The 15,221-nt window shown below is 44.6% G+C and overlaps 2 protein-coding genes across 2 annotated transcripts in view; both read right to left on the bottom strand.

Annotated features, from left to right (window-relative positions):
- CDK8 (cyclin dependent kinase 8) overlaps window positions 1–12,992 on the bottom strand; it is a 61,375-nt gene extending 48,383 nt beyond the window's left edge. Inside the window, exon 1 of the mRNA XM_069969846.1 lies at window positions 12,592–12,992. Within this exon, the coding sequence (XP_069825947.1) occupies window positions 12,592–12,719 (128 nt within the window). The 5' untranslated portion in view covers window positions 12,720–12,992. The remainder of the gene's footprint in view (window positions 1–12,591) is intronic.
- Window positions 1–15,221, bottom strand: part of RPL21 (ribosomal protein L21) — a 407,337-nt gene that overhangs the window by 387,380 nt on the left and 4,736 nt on the right. The gene's annotated exons all lie outside the window — the stretch shown is intronic.

Here is a 15,221-nt window from a genome sequence, read left to right as displayed (position 1 = left end):
AAAGGGGTTATCCAGCACTACAAAAACATGGCGACTTTTCCCCCTCTCTTGTCTCCAGGTCAGGTGCAGTTTGCAATTAAGCTCCATTTACTTTATTGGAACGGAGTTTCAAAACCGCACCCAAACTGGAGACAAGAGTGGTGCAAAAGGGGCCATGTTTTTGTAGCACTGGATAACCCCTTTAACTACTAATCCAGTAAAAATGTACATAAAAGTATAAAAAAAAAAAATACACATTTATCAAAAGGGATGTCATTTTAGCCAAAATTACTGATTTAACAAATGTGGTCACAGATTTATCCTATAGGTTCTAAGATGTCTCCCATACATCCTGCTCTCCTATAGCACATCCTTAGAAGCGGCAGCTGCATGGAGGACATTATAGAGCAGCAGTAAAAAGTCTAAGCTGTGATTCAAGCCCTAGGGGGGAGATCTAATACACACTTGTAAGTTTATAAATAACATTAGGAAAGTGGTTTTAAAGAGCTTATCCAGAATATTTTTATTTTTTCTTTGAAGAAAATAAATCAAACAGCACCATGTCTGTCCTGTCCGTGGGCTGCAATACCCCACACACTGGACTGCTGAATATCTAGTGCAGCTCTGAAGTATAACGCAAATGTACATGCAAAATGACTCAATGTAAGCCTATTATGTAGATTAATTCTATATGTGAAGCTTGTAATATGAATTTCAGATCTGAACGAGAACAATAATTGTCTATACATATGACATGGGATAGGCTGGCAGGGAATTTCTATCTGCAATGCTAATAGGTATAAATGAAGCTCCGTACATATAATACATGAACAGAATGACCCCCACTGGAGGCAGTCACATAATAAACACCTCTCCGGAGTCCAGGTTTCGGTGACCCTTACACCTCCACCATTATTTATGGCTTTTTATTGGAGCAGGATATAAAAGGGAACTAGGTAATATGTAAAGCTTCCGATATATTACTCATTGTGTCCCTCTACACCCTGTGACACTAATAGCGGCCTCCTGGATATACAGCTGGACAGACAGATATCACCCTGCCACGTAAGGTCAACAAGAAAGGAAACCCTGCCGATCAGCGTTCTTGGAAATCATTGGACTCATGTCACGTCAATTAGGGGAGAGTCCAAAAATAGTCAGTGATGGCAGATCACTATGACGTTTCACTGAATGTCTGATCCATCACTACAAGTAAGGAGATAGAGCTCCAGACATCTGTCCCATCATGTCTGATACAGCCGCCTCCCGGCCAAGTGCTGTGATCAGGGATGAAACGTAATGCTGGGCACATGAACCAGGGTGAAAAGAGAAAGACATCACTGTGCTCTGTCTGACTCTTCAGATGTTGGTGGGGGTTCACAAGATAAGACCCTCAACATACATGAAAGTCTACAGTAATACAGACATGGACAATGCAAAAAAAAAAAAAAAAAAAAAAAAAAGAATTACATCAACGCATTGAGGTATAGAGGCTAAGAGCTTGTTCACACAGCAAATTAAAGGCTGCAAATTCTGCCTTAAAGGGGTACTCCGGCCCGGGGGTATTTTTCAGCTATGACCAGGGATGGGGTGGTTATGGACGGCGGGGGTCACTTACCTACCCCGTTCCAGTGCTGGGTCCCGGATCACGCCGCCCGGTACACCCGTACCGCGGCAGCTTCCGCATGAGACGTGACGTCTCAAGGCAGCTCAGCCATTCAGCGGCCGAAGCGGGACTTTGCTACGGCCACTGAATGGCTCAGCTGCCTTGAGACGTCATGTCACATGCGGCAGCTCACACCAGGAAGCGGCCGCGGTACGGGTGTACTGGGCAGCGCGGTCCGGGACCCGGCGCTGGAATGGGGTAGGTAAGTGACCTCCTCCATCCATAACCACCCCATCCCCTTTTTATCCCTTTTGAGGCTAGGTTCACACTACGTATATTTGAGGCTGTATATTTGAGGCTGTATAGCAACCAAAACCAGGAGTGGATTGAAAACACAGAAAGGTTCTGTTCACATAATGTTGTAAGTGAGTGGATGGCCGCCATTTAATGGCAAATATTTGCTGTTATTTTAAAACAATGGCTGTTGTATTGAAATAATGGAAGTTATTTGCCGTTATATGGCGGCCATCCACTCAATTACAACATTATGTGAACAGAGCCTTTCTGTGTTTTCAATCCACTCCTGGTTTTGGTTGCTATGAGGACCTGACAAGAGGACCAAATACTGCCTGAAATATACGTAGTGTGAACCCAGCCTAAGGGTGTGTTCACACCTACAGGATCTGCAGCAGATTTGATGCTGTGTTCAGTTATTTAAATGAAATCTGCTGCAGAAAGTCAGCTGCAGATCCTGTAGGTCAGTGATTTTCAACCTTTTTTGAGCCGCGGCACACTTTTTATACTTAAAAAATCCCGGGGCACACCACCAACCAAAATGGCACAAAATGACACTAAAACATTACATATTATACATATAGTTAATAATATAGATTCTAAATGTATTTATACTCACTCAGTGTGAAACCTGGGCCTGTATACTTCTCTCCACCATACTTCTCTCCACCATACTTCTCTCCACCATACCCATGTTTCTCTCCCCCCTGTTTCTCCCCCATTGTTTTCTCCTGTTTCACAGGGGCACCATAGTTTAGGGAACTTTCCCCGCGGCACACCCGACCATGTGCCACGGCACACTGGTTGAAAATCACTGCTGTAGGTGTGAACGCACCATAAAGGAGGACCATTAAATAGGTTAGGTTGCCCTGATAAGACACCTAGACACCTTTTTACAGTCTCTTGATACACCCTCCTATTCTCGAGAGATATAGGGCTTTATAGTTTAGGAATTCAGCTAATAGTCAGATGGGCGTGACCTTAATAATAATAATGGGATGTCTATGAGGCAATGGGTGAGGTTATATGGTAAGGGGTGTGAATGTTTTACTCTCTTTAGTTAGATAAAGTGGTCGGCACTGCTATAGGCTATTACGTCTTGGGAGAGGGGTTGGCGTCCTCACTGCAGTGAGCAGACTGTGTCCGCGTCTGCTCATATGAAATGAAATAAAAGAAGTCAAACAAACGGGTGAGTGCCCTCATTCTTCCTTATTTCTAAATGTACGGGTGTGAATGTTTTATACTGAGAGGGGGTATGTGTCTAAGACACACCCCCTGACTGTATAATCACATCCATCACCTCAGTCTCTTCATTATTAAAATTAAGGTCACACCTATTTGACTATTAACTGAATTGTCACACAAATTAGAAACCCACATATCAAGAATCTGAAAGAAGGTGCGTGATCAGGGCACCCTAAGATGTTTAATGGTACTAGTGTCAATTTTTGGATTTGGCCACATGTCCCCTTTAAAAAAATTCCATGCTGAAGTTGCATCTAAAATCTGTGCCGTTTGCATGTGGATTTTTAAAAGGTCACCGTTAAAATGCCACGTTATATATTGTCATCACGTTATAGATCAGGAGGATCCGAGCAGATGGCTATATCTTTGTGGAAAAATATATTCAGTATAAATTGTCACTTATTGATAAAAATTCCAGCTCAGCGGACAGTGTCGCTTAATGACAGGACCGCCCACTGGACTCCTAACCAAAATCAAAGATTTCTATTGATAAAGGAAAAAGTCATATAAAATATTTTCTAACAAAGACATATATCAATCTGCTCAGCTCCCCCTGCTCTATAACATGATGACTATATGTACAACGTGACAGGTTTCCCTTTAAAACAGCCAAAAATTTCAAGGGGGGAAATCCATGCAGTAACCGTGACTGGCTGAAAAGTCTGCAATGCAGTTTCTGAAAACTGTGCAGGTTTTTCAGTGTAATGTGAATGTAAAATAGAAGTCAGGATGTGGGGTTTCCTGCCAAAATGCAGTAATATGTATGCAGCAGATTCCTCATACACATCAGCAAAGATTTTAGCTTTGTGAACGTGCCCTTAGAGGATTCCAACACGGATCCACTGTGACATGCTGGAAGCTTTTCTGTGGTGCATACAGCAAACATACTGGACAGGCTGGGCATTACCTTACAGAGGTGATCAGTGATGTATACAGTGCCAATGGGAGTCTATGGGGAACTGCAGAAGATTCTCCAATGGACTGGCTCCAACATAGTGAGGCGCACAGATCAGTCCAAACCCAATAGCCGGCAGTACCGAATAGTTTCCCTAATAAATCAACCAATAATGAAGGTAAAGGTGAATGATGTCAGAAAAGAAAACCCTGCTAATCCTAGCGTGTGATCCATGAAGGTTGTGACCTCACTCACACAGTAGTTTCCCGCTCCGAAAATACTGTGGTGACCACTTATCAGCTCCGCGCACACACCCTATACGTCTATCATCAGCTACATGACGGCTATGCCAGGAAAGGGAGGCATCATCGTGTTCTCACCACATATTGTTACATCCAGTGCAACAGATAGCAATATTACACCAGGGGTACTCCGGAGAAAAAATACATTTTAAATCAACTGGTGTCAGAAGTGATTTAACAAATCTGTAACTCTTTCTATTATAAAATATCAAGTCCTCCAATACTTATCAGCTGCTGTATGTCCTGCAGGAAGTGGTGTATTATTGCCAGACTGACAGTGCTCTCTGCTGCCACCTCTGTCAAAAGTGACTACAATACAGAAAAACTAACTTCGAGCATCAGACCAGTCCGCCGTCCCCATCTGATGGATCTCTACCTACAACCAGTATTCCCAGGACTGAGTGGATTATATATTATTTTGGCCCTGTCAGTTATACGGTGCACACTGTGCTAAACTCTTTTTAATTATGAAGAAATAAAGCTAAAGAGAAACTTTTTAACCGGTGAGTGTAATGGTGCGTTTACCAGGAACAGGCTATAAACAGGGAACAGGTCATAAAGGAAAGACTGAGATTTCTCCTCTTCTCAAATCCATTCCTGGCTTTGGCTTCCAAAATCTGTCAGATAAATCTGTCTGTGTAAACTCACCATAACTCATTTCCTTCTCTACCAATATATAGTTGTTGACCTACATTCTTTGAGTTGGCACCTCCAGATTTTTTTTTCTGTTTGCTATACATCATTAGCTAGCTTTACACCTGCTGGGACTAGTAGTGCCACCCACCGATCTCTATTTTTACATTCATAATGCCCGAGGTCTGACATATTCCTCACGAAACATAACAGAACTCCTATTCATACAATTATATAACATATATGCAGACCACATCTGCACTGGCGCCACGACTGACACAGATCACTAAAAGGTAGGGGCAGAACTGTCATTTTGTTAAAGAGAGAAAAAAAACTTTTTACATGTCCCTCCCAGCTATAAACGGACCTGTGTACAGAACCCTCCCCTAGTCTCCCCCACTACCTTCATATTCCCTAGGCTACTGGGAAGGAAGCTAAAGCTTTACACCAGCTAAGAAAAGATTGCAAATGACTTCAAAGCGCTACCTGGCAGAGATGCCAGACCTCCAACGCGTCATCCTCTTACGTGATCAAAGCCATCCAGAGATACTGAGAACGGCTGCTATTAAATGTCATGAAGAGGGGACAGTAAAAAAAAAAACAAAAAAAAACACTATCTACAGCAGTGGTGTCAAACCTGCAGCCCCTAGCTGAGGCAAAACTACAACCCCCATCATTCCTCGCAGCCAAAGCTTTGACACCTTTGATCTGCAGTGATGGGAAGACGAGCTGTAAGGCGCTCTGCAACGCTGAAAAGCTGCAGGCAAGGCGGTGCACTGTTTACAGCCCGGACATCTCTGTCCCACTAACTTCCTGCCCTAAAGATGTCAGACAGATCGCTACAGTCAGCCTGGAGACACATATGGGCCGGGCTCATCTCTACTTTCCTAGTATATATTTCTGCATTTATTGAAGCATGACAACACACTATAGTCTGCAAGTACATGACCCCAGTATATACCAGTCCTGTATGTCTCTCTGCTGTAAGGAATCAACACAAGAGCCAGGCGAGTAAAGTTACCAGCCAAGTGGCCTAGTGGTGCGTTTACACAGACTTCAGATTTCTGAAGCCAAAGCCAGGACTGGACTATAAACAGAGAAAAGGTCATAAAGGAAAGACTAATATTTCTCCTTTTCATATCCATTCCTGGCTTTGGCTTCAATAATTCATCAGATAAATCTAAGTCAGATAGCCTTGGCAATATGCATACCCAGAATCAAGAAGATCCCAGTCCCAACCACTTCTTTAGCAAAGATAAACTGGTCATCTAACCATCGTGAACTTCTCCGCTATCATTCACCTACTGAATAGTTTTGCCCTTTACTTCCACCCTGCAGCAGCGGTTTGCAGAAAATACATCTGGAAGGGTAAAATCTAAATTTCACATAAATGTCAGAAAGTTAGATTTGTAAATTACTTCTATTTAAAACTCTCAAGTCTTCCAGTACTTATCAGCTGCTGTATGTCCTGCAGGAAGTGGTGTATTCTTTCCAATCTGACACAGTGCTCTCTGCTGCCACCTCTGTCCATGTCAGAAACTGTCCAAAGTAGGAAAGGTTTTCTATGGGGATTTGCTACTGCTCTGGACAGAGGTGGCAGCAGAGAGCACTGTGTCAGACTGGAAAGAATACACCACTTCCTGCAGGACATACAGCAGCTGATAAGTACTGGAAGGCTGGAGATTATTTTTTTTTTTTAATAGCAGTAATTTACAAATCTGTATAACTTTCTGACACCAGTTGATAATACCCCTTTAACCACCTATCTAGTAGTGACAACCACGTCCTATCATCTGTGACAAGCATTCATGTCAGTCACGACCCCAGCTTGTTGCTACAATGTCAGCAGCCAGACATATTGAAGATCCTCAGAAGAGCTCAGAAGAGGAGCGGGTGGAAGACATGAGTATATGAACGCACTGTGGTTTTATAACAGAGACAATGAATGTCGATGTGATGGTAAAGTGAATAGCGTGGTCAGTAGCTGGGACCACAATAGTGACGCTTATTACATAAGCAGAGTGCACTCTTATATAACAGGGGATGTGAGTCAGACAATGATGTAACAGGATGATGGACCGCACGATAACAGATGCAAATTAATCTACCTGATCAGTCTGCCTGTGTAATAGTCCTGCAAAATATAAGTAAAAGTGACTAGTCTGCTGCAGTATACACTGCCCCACCTTTCTGGCAGTATCCCAATATACACCACTCATGTATAATCTTTCAATCCCCTTTGCTATAATGTGACATCTAAACCCCCTTTGCATGCATACACAGGAAGGAACCCATCTGTCTCATACTAGCACTCCTTCCCTATGGGTTGGGATGGACAGGTCCCCTGCGACATCCTATACTAGGCATATTTCCACGTTTTTGAGTCTGGCGGGGCTTTTCAGAGACACAATAAGAACAGGAGCCATTCACCTAAGAGGCGGAAGACGGCAAACAACTGGGAGATAAGGAACAATGGGAAGAGGGTGCCCAAAGGGATCACACAAAGACCGAGTGGCTTTGTCATCAGGCCCCAACGGCCTCCACTGGATATTTAATAACATACAATGGCGCCGCCTCACACAGGAGAGGCGTCACTCCGTCCTGCAATAATGGGAATTGCAGTTTTGCAACAGCTGGAGGGCCGCAAGTTTGACACCCCTGGTATATACCACTCAGTTATCGCTACTACTCTCTATATCCACATCTTCTGTAGAGTTTTTTTTCATCACTATTTGCCTATAGGCCATCAGTATCAGCCACAGAACCTGCATAAAGATAGAAGCAGACAGCGCCATATATTACGTAGTGGCCATGCTGGGTTACTGCGGCTCAACGTCAACTAAAGTGAATTTGATTGCCATACTGCAACTTGACCATTAAGATGATTGCAGGCAGCCGTGGAGCACTCCCAACAGACGTCAGGGTAGCTTTACAATAAATATGCCTTAAAGGGCTTATCCAGCGAAAATCTTTTTCTTTCAGATCAACTGGTGTCAGAAAGTTATATAGATTTGTAATTTACTTCTATAAAAAAAAAACTCAAGTCTTCCCATACTTATCAGCTGCTGTGTGTCATGCAGGCAATGTTTTTTTCTTTTCAGTCTGACACCGTGCTCTCTGCTGACATCTCTGGCCGAGACAGGAACTGTCCAGAGCAGGAGAGGTTTTTCTATGGAGGGTTCCTGTCTCGGCCAGAGATGTCAGCAGAGAGCACTGTGTCAGACTGAAAAGAAAACATTTCCTGCAGGACATATAGTAGCTAATAAGTATGGGAAGACTTCAGATTTTTTTTAATAGAAGTAAATTACAAATCCATATAACTTTCTGACATCAGTTGATTTGAAAGAAGAAGATTTTCGCTGGACAACCCCTTTAACACCTGTAGAACGAAAGGTTACTAGACTATGTATGTACATAGAAGAGGAATTAGGACATAGGCTACCAGGAGACATTAACAACATGGCATTACTCATCATATCCAAAGCTGGATTATACTTAGTCACGGCCTCTCGACACCCTCTTATATCAGCTTTTGTAGTTCTAATGGGAATAAAAAAAAAAAAAAAAAAAAGCCACAGTCTGAACTTTAACATGATGATCACAATGGAACAATACGGGTTACTGTAAAAGCTGCTGAAACCTATCAGCCATAATATTACCACCACCTGCCTGATGTTGTGGAGTATATGCAGTAAGCTGCGATCTATATGTGCTCTGACATCTTCCTATCACAACGGGCTATAACTTTCCAGTGGGATCAGACCAGATAGGCTAGCCTCCTCTTCCCCTATCTGGTGGATAAGAGTTGGACAACCCCTTTAAGAAAGTTGATCACAACAATATCAATCCATCTACTTTCTATATTATAAAAAGTGTTTTGTAAGGGGCAGAACAAAATTCACCCCCCCCCCCATGTATCATCTGTGAGACACATCACACGAAAGCCATAAAAACAAACAGCTTATACAAACACGGAATGGCTGCAGTACCGTCAACCGCCACTATGTGGTGCAATCAGCTTTATTCCAGGCTTATGGATCCCATCAGAGCCTGATGGGAGTTGTAGTTATGCCAAATACGGAGCGCCATAAGTTAGGGAACCCTGCTTTATTAGCGTCACCATAAATTTACAATGTATAAGAAATAATGACATGTACAGCTAACTGACTGCCTGATAATCCCACCCTGATACTCATATATAGCACCAATTGCCTCATGTATACAGCTACTTTCTTGCAAAAACAGCGCCACCCCTGTATTCAGGTTGTATTTGCTATTACAATTCAGAGCTGCAATACCACTGCAAACTGAGGACGGATGGCGCTGTTTGTGAAAGAAAGCGGCCATGTTTTTCTAACCCTGGATAACCCCTTTAAACTTTCCGCACACAGTCATCTGCGCCAGGTGATTTCGGCGGGATCAGACGACTCTCTGATGTGTTTGGAGGTCTCCCAAGTCTCCCCCTGAAAATATGAAATAACATCCGGAGGAGCCCGCAGCTGTAATCCCACTGCAGCTCAGCGGCCAGAGAGCCTGCCTGTCTATGGTCAGGATCCCATCAGTTATTATTCAATGTTTATCTGCTATGGGCAAAGTCATTCCAGTACGATCCTATAAAGGTATGATGATAGAGCTCCCCTTGAAGAGATTACATTCAGCACAGTCATCTAGTAATCAGTTTGACCCTTCTCACATCTGTGCACTGGAGGCCTGGACACAGGCACAGCTCCTCTCTCCATTCTGTCCGTTGTTTTTTTGGCCATGAAACTTTATTTGTCTTTTATTTCTCCCACTTTTCAGTCTGGGCTTCTAGTGACATAAAGCTGCTGTCCCCCCCAAACCAGTCATAGGACAAACCTTTACTCCATGGTGTCAAACCACGGCCCACCAGCTGTTGCAGAACTACAATTCCCATCATGCCTGGACAGCCTAAGCTTGGCCTGTCCAGGCATGATGGGAATTGTAGTTTTGCAACAGCTGGAGGGCCAAAGGTTCCCAATCACAGCCTTAGGCTGGGTCCCCTGGAGCATTTGTTTCTTAGTGACTCCACCTCTACCGCAGTGGGGCCCATTCACTTTAATGGCCTGAACTCAGTAGGAATGAAAGTGAATAATGGTGTGTTTACAAAGAGATTTATGCAACAGATTTTTAAAGCCAAAGCCAGGCCTGGATCAGTCTTTCCTTTATTACCTGTTCTGTTTATAGTCTGTTCCTGGCTTTGGCTTCAATTATCTGTCAGGTAAATCTTTCTGTGTAACCACACAGAGATTTAGGTCAGCATCCCTTTCTTTTTTTATGCAGACTATGTACCTAGGATGGATTGCATGAACCCAGACTAACAAATGGGAGACCCCCTGTGTGATATTTATATTTCTTACCAGGAGAGAAGAAATATCTCATGACAAGTTCTTATACTGTACACCAGCGTCACCCAGCTGTTGCGAAACTACAACTCCCATCATGCCCAGACAGCCAGTTACAATACTATACAGCCAAAGATCTGCAATAAAGGGGAGGTCCTGACCCTCCATAAAATGTATTGTCCATCCTCCACCTTTGTCTGGAGAACCACATACCCCATTCCCCAGAAGTCTGATGCCAAACAGATACGTATGGTGTACCTTATAAATATTGAGAGAATCCCCTTTAAAGGGCTATTCCCAACTATAGGTATCCACAGGATAATAAGCTGATGGGTTGGGGTCCGAACACTGGGATATTCATGATCATGTGTGGTGCACTCTATTCATTAAGCGCTGCAGAATCTGTTGGCGAAATATTATTATTTGGGGGACAAGTGCCTCCATTCTGGTGATCAGTCACGGTATTGCTCCCCCCCCCTAGAACATACAGTCCGGTCTACAGGCAGCAGGTTATAGTAGAGCAGGAGCTGAGCAGAACGATATATAGATCTGTGTAATATGAATATACTGGGGGAGATTTATCAAACATGGTGTAAAGTGAAACTGGCTCAGTTGCCCCTAGCAACCAATCAGATTCCACTTTTCATTCCTTATAGGCTCTTTGGAAAATTAAAGGGGCAATCTGATTGGTTGCTAGGGGCAACTGAGCCAGTTTCACTTTAAACCAAGGATGTCAAACTCAGGCCCTCCAGCTGTTGCAAAACTACAAGTCTCATCATGCCTGGACAGCCAAAGCTTTAGCTTTGGCTGTCCAGGCATGATGGGAATTGTAGTTTTAAAACAGCTGGAGGACCTGAGTTTGACACGTCTGCTTTACACCATGTTTGATAAATCTCCCCCAGTACTGTCTGCCTATGCCGGCCTCAGGAGTCCAGTGGGTGGGTCTTACTAACAAACTGACATTTCCTTGTATAAGCAGAACTGTCACTCACTACATAACACCACCCACTTGACTCTTTAACCTAGAATAAGCAGAGACTCTGAGATTATAATCAATGTAATACAAGATCTACCAAATCTATATATCAATCTGCTGCACTTCTCCTGCTCTATAACATGAGGTCTGCAGATTCAATATATAAATATACCAGAGTCTTCCTGTCCCAATTGCTGGCAGACAGAATGACAAGCTTCCAGTCTATGGTGACAATCCAGGGGTCACACTACATTTACATCTCAGGCTATCGCAAAACTACAACTCCCAGCATGCCCTGATTATACCATACCCATAGGGGCCTTATTATGGGATGGGACCAGGAAAGATCAGTAGCAAAACTACAACTCCCAGCATGCCCTGATTATACCATACCCATAGGGGCCTTATTATGGGATGGGACCAGGAAAGATCAGTAGCAAAACTACAACTCCCAGCATGCCCTGATTATACCATACCCATAGGGGCCTTATTATGGGATGGGACCAGGAAAGATCAGTAGCAAAACTACAACTCCCAGATGAGACATAGCCAGCCTATAGTGAGCTTATTATGGGATGGGACAAGGAGTGGTTAGTGTTCTCTAACCCAGTGATGGGGAACCTCCGTCCCTCCAGCTGTTGCAAAACTATGATTCCCATCATGACTGGACAGCCAAAGCCGAAGTTTTGCAACAGCTGGAGGGAGGAAGGTTCCCCATTCCTGCTCTAACCTGTAGCTCTCCAGCCGCAGGAGTACTACAACTCCCAGCATGCCCTGATTATAGGATGGGGCCATATCAGTATTCTACACCCTGTGACTCTCCCGCTGCAGGAAAACTACAACTCCCATCATGCATTGAGACATACCCAGCCTACAGTGGGCTTATTATGGGATGGGATAGTGTAACACGTAGCTCCCCAGCTGCTGCAAAACTACAAATTCCCTGACAACCAAACGCTATATTATATATATATATATATATATATATATATATATATATATATATATATATATATATATATATATATTATAGCTGGTACAATTCTGTGCTACATTGGGAACCATGTTTTTCCCCTGATCACATCCAGCACAGGGATGGGCGATCTGATCGCCATCACAGCAGTGGGCTGGGTGTCCTAGCCCATAACACGCCCCCTACAGGCAGGGTATATAGCCAGCAGCATGTGTAGTATAGGGAGGCATTGTTACACCCCATATGTACAGTCACAGGAAGAGGAGAGCGCCCCCTGGCGGCCACCTCAGCCCTCCTCCCTGCCCCAGGCCCTCACAGCACTCACCCATCTTTTCTCTTGGCTTTGAACACATGCCCGTATGTGCCTCTTCCAACTTTGCAGCCCTCGTATTCAAACAGGTCCTCCACCCGCTCCCGCTCCCCTGTCAGCTTCACCTTGAAGTCATAGTCCATCTTGAGCCGGGAACATGTATCGTGCTTATACCCGGGGGTAGGGAGAGCAGGAGCTGCACGGTCCGCAGCCCTCAAGGCTTCTCGTACACAACAGCAGCAGCCGGTCTCCCTCCCTCACGCACACAGGAGACAGCACCAGCAGACGCCGCTGCCGCAAAACACTGTCGTAAAGACGGACTACCCCGCCTGTCACTAGCGAGGCCCCGCCCACTCCCCGGCGTGTCGCTAAGCAAGCTCCTCCCACTTCTATGGAGTAAGCAAGTGACTACGCCCATCTGAGTAAAGAAGGCGATTACAACGCGTCGTCAGCGCTTTAGCCCCGCCCACATCTCCAGCGCGGAAGCGGATGGAGGAACCTGGAATAACCCGGTGCGGTGGCGTCTGCTGCTGCGATAATTGTTGGATCGAGCTGCCACCGTGTATATCGTCGGCTCCGGCCTGCTGTCTCTGTACTATGGAGGGAAGCGAGGCCTGGTCTGTGTCCTGTACGTAGCTAGAGAAGGGATAGACTGCCGGGGCATGCTGGGAGTTGTAGTTTTAGAGAGCAATGATTTATGGTCGTGTTCTAAAACTACATTTCCCATCATGCTTCGGTGTCCGGACTTGATAGGAATTGAAGTGATGCAACAGCTGGAGAGCCACTGGCTGAGGGCAGGGATGGGGAACCTTCGGCCTTACAGCTGTCGCAAAACTACAGTTCCCATCATGCCCGGACAAAGCTTTGGCTTTGGCTGTCCGAGCATTATGGGAATTGTAGTTTTGCAATAGCTGGTGGCCAAAGGTTCCCCAGCCCTGATTTAGGAGCATGCTGGGAGTTGTAGTTTTTCAACAGCTGCTGTTCAGTCTATTTCATCCAGGATGCAAAGAGTTCACAAAACATGTTATCTTTTCAGCATTTGAGATGGTTTCCTAATGCTAAGGAAATTAAAGGGGTTATCCAGTGCTACAAAAACATGGCCACACTCAGACAGCACCACTCTTGTCTCCAGGTTGCTGCTCAGTTCCATTGAAGTAAATGGAGCTTAATTGCAAACCGCACCTGAACTGGAGATGAGAGTCGTGTTGTCTCTGAAAGAAAGTGGCCATGTTTTTGTAGCACTGGAGGACCCCTTTAAAGTGATACTGTCCCCCTTTTTACTCTCGCTTCATTTCATCAGTTGAAGGAAACCTGTCAGCTGAGAGATGGGGGGCCGAACCCACACCACCCCTTAGTCGAGCACTGGATACTTACCTTCTCTGGGGGTGCCGATCCCATCACCGAGGCAGCGATTTTTCAGCGACAGGACTGGCCCTGGTCTGCCGGCTGACAGGTTTCCTATAACAGTGTCAACTAGGCGGGGCTTCACTGCTGTATGGCCCCATCCCACGTCTAGGGGACACAGTCCACCAATAAAATAAAGTGATAATAGAGCAGCAAGAAGAAACAGACCAGTGTTATACAGGTATATATTGAATGTGCGTACTTACCAACCTGTTGATTTATTTTCGTTATGAGCGAGCAGAGAGGGGTGAGATGCTACACATAACACATGTGCCATCTCCTCCCACCATACCATTGCCTCACCTCCATAGAGTGGCCACGTACTGCTGAGGGTGTCACTAACCACCCACCCCGACCTCCCCGGGGGGTAAAGATTTACATCCCCAGCTGTGCGGCCATAATAAACCTTCACATGGCTGACGCCGCATATAGCAGGTGAACAGGATGGGACAGTTATAGTCACTGTTCACACTGCACAATGTCCCCTTCCCCAGTACTAAAGATCTTATAAATGGGCAGATTATCAGGGATTTCTGATATGGCCAGGGACTGGCCAATGAATGAGAAAACGCTGATCACATGTTCTGTGAGGCCAATGGAACTGTGTGTCATCATTGTGGGAGTAACTCCTTGTGGGGCAGTATTGTGCTATGGGGGGAATTAACTATTTGTGGGGCATTATTGTGGCACTATTGTAGTAAGCTACATTTGAGCGATAATCAGCTCGTGTAAACACAGCGAACAATCAAGCGACGAGCGATAAATCGATTAATGCTTTCAAATCATCGTTGGTCGTTGATAGAAAATTAGCAGATCGCTTTGTGTAAACAGTCTTTCACCGATTCACCCTATGTGTGAGATAGGCTTAAGCGATAAAACGATCGCAGTATCGATTTTTCCAAACGAGATATCGTTACGACTAAACACTGATCGTTATAAAAAAACACATCGTTATTTCGAAATCGTTAATCGTTCGATTGGGCGAATTATCGCTCTGTGTAAACGTACCATTAAAGGGTTCTATTAAGAAAAATAATACCACATAGGCTACAAAATGGGGCATTATTATCATTTTAGATACTATCGATGGGGAGCTTAGATATAGGTGGGTACAAGGTATTATAAAAGTGCAGTAATATTGATGGGGAGGGGGGGCCATGGTACAGTTAAATCACAACTGGAACCCACGTCACTCCTGTATGTACCACCCGTGATGCTAGATGCTTCCTGCTATAGAGGAG

This window comes from Dendropsophus ebraccatus, chromosome 5 (genome assembly GCF_027789765.1).
Source record: "Dendropsophus ebraccatus isolate aDenEbr1 chromosome 5, aDenEbr1.pat, whole genome shotgun sequence".
NCBI classification, from domain to species: Eukaryota; Metazoa; Chordata; class Amphibia; order Anura; family Hylidae; genus Dendropsophus; species Dendropsophus ebraccatus.
This window is presented reverse-complemented; position numbering and strand designations above follow the sequence as displayed.